Here is a 6,286-nt window from a genome sequence, read left to right as displayed (position 1 = left end):
AGGGGGGGACTGGCTCACCCATGCAACGAGCCCATCCCTCCTCTGCCCCGTCCTCCCCCCAGCCTCACCTCCTTTCCAGCAGCTCCCGGTGCCCCCCGGCTGGAGAGCTGCAGTGCTGTGCGCTGCCCCTGTGGGGGAATTGGGGGCGAGGGTGTCTGTGGGGAGCACCCCCTCCCGCAGCATCCCCCCGCTCCCCCCCAGGCAGAAGGGCGCTGAGACCTGGCAGCTCAGCTCACCGGCCGGGGCTGGGGCGGGTTTGCCTGCAGGGTTCCCGGAGGCCCTATGCCCCAGGGAGGAGGGGGAGGAGGAGGAGGAGGAAGAGGAGGAGGAGGAAGACAGGCAAAGGAGCCCAAGACCTGTCACATTCACACTGGGAAATGAGATACTGGGGCTGGGCCCGGGCCCGGAGAGTGAGTTTCAGAGCCCCGATGCCGAGGTCTACATGCACTTCATGAGGAGCCACTGCTGCTATGACGCCATCCCCACCAGCTGCAAGCTGGTTGTCTTCGACATCTCCCTGGAGGTGACAAAGCGGAGGATTGGCGGGGACGAGCAGGGGGGGAGTGGGCTTGGGAATCCCCTGACCCCCTCCCCACTCTGCCAGCAGATCAAGAAAGCCTTTGTGGCGCTGGTGGCCAACGGGGTGCGTGCCGCCCCACTTTGGGACAGCAAGACACAGAGCTTTGTGGGAGAGTGCCGGCAGGCCCCCCTGGACCCTTCCCCTGCCTGGCAGCGAGGGGTGCGGGCAGCACTGCCAGCCCCACGTGTCTCCGCAGGGATGCTCACCATCACCGACTTCATCAACATCCTCCACCGCTACTACCGCTCGCCCCTGGTGAGTGTGGCAGGGGGGGCACGGGGCAGGCATGGGGCAGGGAGGGGATGTCCCCACCTCTCTGGGTTCCCTCTTCCCTCTCCTGGTCCTGTCTTCATCACTAGGCCGTGACTGGGGGAATGCTCTGGGCCAGCCCAGCATCCACTTGGTGCCCCTCTGTCTGGCACCCAAGATGCGATCCCCGTGCCCAGGGCAATGGGGTGGGATGCCCAGGGAAGTGGGCAAGGCCCCAGAGCCCCTCCATCCCCCATGGGGCCACCATGACCAGGGCATCTCCCTGCCCTCAGGTTCAGATCTACGAGGTGGAGGAGCACAAGATTGAGACCTGGCGAGGTAAAAAGCAGGGGGTGATGGGGGTGGCTGGGCTGGGGATGTCACGCAGGACATGCAGGTGGGCTCTGGGGGTGCGGGGCTGTGCGAGAGGCCTGGGGGACCCCCTCTCCCACCTCTCTCCCTTGGCAGAGGTGTACCTGCAGGGCTCCTTCAAGCCGCTGGTCTACATCTCCCCGAGCAATAGGTGAGTGCCTGCTGCTGGGGGAGAGCACACGCCAGGGGGGCTGTGCCCAGGATGAAGCCCTGTCCTCCCCTCCATGGTGTCCATGTCACCCACAGCCTCTTCGACGCTGTCTACTCCCTGATCAAGCACAAGATCCACCGCCTGCCCGTCATCGAGCCCATCTCGGGCAACGTCCTGCACATCTTGACACACAAGCGCATCCTCAAGTTCCTCCACATCTTTGTGAGTGCCGGGGCTGTGTGTGCACACAGGCAGTGGGTGTGTAGGGGCACAAGCAAGTGTGTTGGGATGCATGTAGGTGCCAGCCCAGCCCTGCCCTGCCCCACTGCAGGGCTCCACCATCCCCAAGCCGCGCTTCCTGAAGAAAACGGTGCAGGAGCTGTGCATCGGCACCTTCCGCGATGTGGCTGTCGTGCCCGAGACCGCCCCCGTCTACACCGCCCTGGAGATCTTCGTGGACCGCCGCGTCTCCGCCCTGCCTGTCATCAACGATGCTGGTACCTGAGGAGGGGACCAGCAAGCCCCCCATCTCCCTCTGCCTGTGCTCCAGCCCCATCCCCACCCAAAAATCCCCTTTCCCTCCAGCCTGGCTCTTGGGGCGCAGGGGGAGCACTGCGGGTGGTCCTCAGGGCCCCCTCCCCAGCCCCTGTGCTCTCTCTCCTTGCAGGGCAAGTGGTCGGCCTCTACTCCCGGTTCGATGTCATTGTGAGTACCCTGTGCTTTTGCGCGCCCGGACATGAGTGTGGCCCCTTGCACGCTGATGGTGGGGTGCTCACACCGTGCCTGTGCCCGTGCAAACCTGGCCCACGTGAACCCATGCACGTGCCAGCACAGGTCTGCCCTGCATGTCATCAGAGCTCGGTGTCCCCCTCAGTGCCAGCACAATGGGGTGCGAGGACATGTTGGGATGCTGAGCAGGGCCACCTCTCCCACAGCACCTGGCAGCCCAGAAGACCTACAACAACCTGGACATCAGCGTGCGGGAGGCGCTGCAGCAACGCACCACCTGCCTGGAGGGGGTCCTCACCTGCTACCCCCACGAAACCATGGAGGACATCATTGACCGCATAGCCAAGGAGCAGGTGAGCAGCCGGGGTGCCTCACACCAGCACCAGCCCCCCCTGCCCGCTGCCCGGCCTGCCTGTGATGCTCTGCCTGCACCCACAGGTCCATCGCCTGGTTCTGGTGGATGAGAACCAGTACCCGCGGGGCATCGTCTCCCTCTCCGACATCCTCCAGGCCCTTGTGCTCACTCCCGCAGGTATCGATGCTCTTAACTCTTAGCCCGCGACGCTCCGTCTCTCTCCACTTGCACCCTCCATTTCTCTCCACTTCAGGTAGGCGCCGTCCCCTGCCACTGCGCGCCTGTCCCCTCCCCGCTACTGGGTCACCTGCACATCGTCACCTCCCTGCTCGGGGCGCCCAACTCCACCCCAGCCAAACCAGCCCTGGGGGATCAAGGAGGCTGGGGCTGGGGTCCAGCAGTGCCTGGTGCCCAGGTGGGGATGGCAGGACCTGGATGCTGCTTGTCCCCAGGGACACATGGATCACAGGGGATCCCTTCTTGGGTCCTGATCCCCGCTGTCTGTGAGGAAGGATGGGGGCACCTGCCACAGAGACACCCCCAGACCCCCATCCAGGCAGTGTGTGGGATGCAGGTTTTGCAGGTCCCTGGGCTTTGGGCTGGATGAGGGGTTTGGGGTGTGATGCACCCCAAGACAAAAGCACTTTTTTGACCTCGCCTCAAAGCCGCCCCTGAGACCCGTGCCCCTCCAGTGCCATTCCCAGGGGTCACAGGGGACAGACCCCCACTCGCACACCGCTAGCCACGTGCACAGCATGGCCAATCCATGGGCCCTGGCTGGAAGAGCCCACTGCCCCTCCACCCACGGTGACCCCAAAACTGCTTGCTCCAGGGACAGGGCTCACTCCCAGGTGGCACTGGGACTGCGCAGCTCTGCCACCTGCACCTGGCTCTGCTCGCCCACTGCCTGGTGAGTCCTCACTGGCGATGGGTGGGCACGGCGCTGGCACCCACTGTGGCGCCCATTTAGGGGTGAATTGGGGAGTGGAGAGCTGGCCCTGGTGCCCAGCTGCTTCCTAAAGGTAATGATACTTTTTTGGGATGGTGGTGGGGAACAGCCCCATGCCCACCAGTTCCCCCAGCAGTGCCTAGTTGATCCACACAGAAGGAGACTGGGAGTGGTGTGAGTTAACCATGCCAGAGAGGGGACGCCCTCCATTTCCCCATCACGGTGCCTTCATTCACCCCATCGCTGGTGCCCACAGGGGTGCCTGCCGGGGGGCCACTGGGATGTCCCCCTCTGGGCCGATGCCTCCCTCCTACTCCAGGGCTTGCATCCAAGCCAGGGATGGAGGCAAGACCCTGCTGTCCCCTGTGCTGTCCCCATGGCTGCTGGGGCTAGGCAGAGGGCCATGGTGCAGGGTGCCCAGCCCAGCACTGGTGCCCGCCGGGGGCTTATGGCCTCATGCACTCTCTCGCCCCGCAGGCATTGACCGATCCTCACTCTGAAGACACCAGGGAAGTGCCGTCGTCTTGTCCGACTTGGGGGTCTCTTGCGTGGCCCTGGGGCCATGAAAGGAGGCTCGGCCATGGAGGCTCTCCACTGGGAGGGGCTGCCTGCCCACCCCGGTCCTGGGGCTCGTCTTGAGTCCAGGGCCAGGTCCTGCCGGCCTCAGGGAGGCAGGGAGCGGGGAAAAGGGGGCCTGGGGGGGTGCCTGGCACCAGCAACTCCCGCCTCCCCCCAGTGGCCGGTAGCATGGGCTCAGCTGCACACACAGGCTTGTTTATTGTAGGGTCACGCGCGGCTGGAGCTCCCTGGCAGAGGCACAGCCTGTGCCAGAGCTGGCGCCAGGACGGGCACTTGCACGGGGACCCTGTGCACATTTCGGGGTGGGTGGGGGGTATTTATTTATTTGCTGGTCTGTTCAGCCTTGTAATAAAGCAGCCTGCTTCAGGCACCGCCACCTCACTTTTCTGGGGTGCAGCCGGGCATGGCTCCTCTGGAGAGAGCCGGGCTGAGGAGGGGGTCCCAGCTGCTTGGCAGGGCTGTGGCACCCAGCCTGGGATGCCCCCTGGGACCCGTTGCAGCGAGGGTGGTGTGCGCAGAGGGTGGCACCTCTGCCCATGTGTGTGCAGCCAGGGGCATGAGGACATTGGCTCACTGCAGATAGCCTTGATGCTCCACTGTGGCAGTGGCTAACGGGTCCCCTCGGGGACACCCTGGGGACAGCAGCCATGGTGCCAGCAGGGTTTCTGCCTGCTGCTTCCCCCCCAGGCCAGCTGGGCTCCCCAGCAGCAGGAAGGTGAAGGGGGTTGACCATGGGGGTGCCCTGTACCCCAGCCCTCCAGGAGCCTGGGCAAGCGGCAATGCATCCCCTGCCTGTGGTTGCTGCCAGCTCTGAGCCCCTGCGATGGCCCTGGGTGTCAGCTTTACATCCCCTCTTGGGGACCGGGGTGGCTGAGCTGATCCTTTCCCCAGTGCTTCGCTCGGAGCAAGTCCTGCCCCTGCTCCCGTACCTCCGTATCAGCATCTCGGTGAAATAACGGCTGATAGCAAAAGGTCCCGGGTGCTCCACACCCCACCATGTGCTGGCTGGCTCTGCCAGGGGACACAGTGCCAGCGCTGGGTGGTGCCAGGCCCCCTCCCCATCATGGGGGCATGTACTGTATTATTGCTCTGCTTGCCCGGGTCTAGGGCTGGCTCCATCCCTTGGGACCAGGTTGCAAATCCCAAACCCCCACCGGCGGCTCCATCCTCCCCAGGGCAGCAGGGGGGGAAACTGAGGCACGGAGAAGCGGCTGAGAACAAGGTCAGCTGTTCAGAGAGGACACAGATGTCCTGGCTCCAGGCACAGATCCACGCGCAGCTACACAAGGACGGGACGAAGGAGACACCGAATGGCTGCAAGCCCCCTCCCCACACCCCTCCCCAACCCTGGCAGAGCTCCTGGGTCCCTGACACAGCCCAGCTGGGCACGGGATGGGGGGACACAACCCCTCGCAGTGTGTGAAAGGCACAGCAGTTCCCCAAGCCTCCTGCTGATTTGAGGTAGGGGGACAGTAGTGCCTCAGGGGCGATTTGGAGGCACCTCTCATGCCCCCCTACCTTCTCCACAGTGGGGCTGGGAGCCCCCCCTGCTCCAGTTGGGCAGGGTGTGGGTGCTGGGGTGGGTTTGCCTTCCTGGCCCTCTTTGTGGGGCAGTGGGGGTCCCTGCTTGGCACCCAGGGTGGGGGGGTTGGCACGCAGTCAGGGGGCCCCTGGGCGAGCGATGAACTCCAGGTTGATGGGCTTGTCGGCCACCAGGACGATGCGGGACACGGATGTCACCTCCACGCCGCGAGGGTCCGGCCGCACCTCGAACGCCTGGATGATCTGTAGGGAGAGGGCGGGTGGCAGTGCCTCGGGGACTCCCAGGGGCCCCCATCCCAGCTCGTGGTGACCCCCAGGGTGAGGGGTCTCTACTCACCCTGGCGAGGGCCAGGTGCATCTCCAGCTCGGCGATGCGGCGGCCGACACAGGCGCGGACCCCGTAGCCGAAGGGGATGGAGCTGAAGGGGTGGTGGGGGGAGCCATGGCCCCGGAGCCAGCGCTGGGGCAGGAACCGCTCGGGCTCGGGGAAGTAGGTCTCGTCGTGGGACATCGCGTAGTGTGCCAGGACAAAGAGGGTCTGCGGGGCAAGAAGGGGGGACTTAATGACCCCTGCCCGGCCCCACCAAGCGCAGCGGGGGTCCCCCCATGGCAGCACAGCCCCCACTCACGTTCTTGGGGAAGAGGTAGTCTCCGATGACGATGTCCTTCTCATAGAAGACACGGGCGTTGGTGGGCACCACGGGGTAGACCCTGGGATATGGGGAGTGTTCGTGAGGGAGCAGGACCCATCTGCGGACCTCAGAGGGAAACAGACATGGG

General features: G+C 65.1%; 2 protein-coding genes across 2 annotated transcripts in view; one reads left to right on the top strand and one right to left on the bottom strand.

Moving 5' to 3' along the window:
• Window positions 1-433: 433 nt before the first annotated feature.
• PRKAG3 (protein kinase AMP-activated non-catalytic subunit gamma 3) lies at window positions 434-3,885 on the top strand. The gene is made up of 11 exons (XM_009645684.1): window positions 434-523; window positions 608-695; window positions 777-835; window positions 1,123-1,168; window positions 1,298-1,352; window positions 1,448-1,574; window positions 1,684-1,849; window positions 2,020-2,057; window positions 2,288-2,434; window positions 2,520-2,613; window positions 3,863-3,885. Exons 1-11 carry the CDS (start codon window positions 443-445, stop codon window positions 3,883-3,885), a joined length of 924 nt encoding a protein of 307 aa, XP_009643979.1. The 5' UTR covers window positions 434-442.
• A 1,738-nt stretch (window positions 3,886-5,623) lies between these two features.
• Window positions 5,624-6,286, bottom strand: part of LOC104132432 (sterol 26-hydroxylase, mitochondrial) — a 4,026-nt gene continuing 3,363 nt past the window's right edge. The window contains exons 7-9 of the mRNA XM_035901115.1: window positions 6,136-6,217; window positions 5,844-6,044; window positions 5,624-5,749 (exon numbers count right to left, since the gene is read on the bottom strand). Of these exons, the coding sequence (XP_035757008.1) occupies window positions 5,624-5,749; window positions 5,844-6,044; window positions 6,136-6,217 (409 nt within the window). The remainder of the gene's footprint in view (window positions 5,750-5,843; window positions 6,045-6,135; window positions 6,218-6,286) is intronic.

Source organism: Egretta garzetta, unplaced genomic scaffold, assembly GCF_000687185.1.
Source record: "Egretta garzetta isolate BGI_Z169 unplaced genomic scaffold, ASM68718v1 scaffold219, whole genome shotgun sequence".
Lineage (NCBI taxonomy): Eukaryota > Metazoa > Chordata > Aves > Pelecaniformes > Ardeidae > Egretta > Egretta garzetta.
This window is presented reverse-complemented; position numbering and strand designations above follow the sequence as displayed.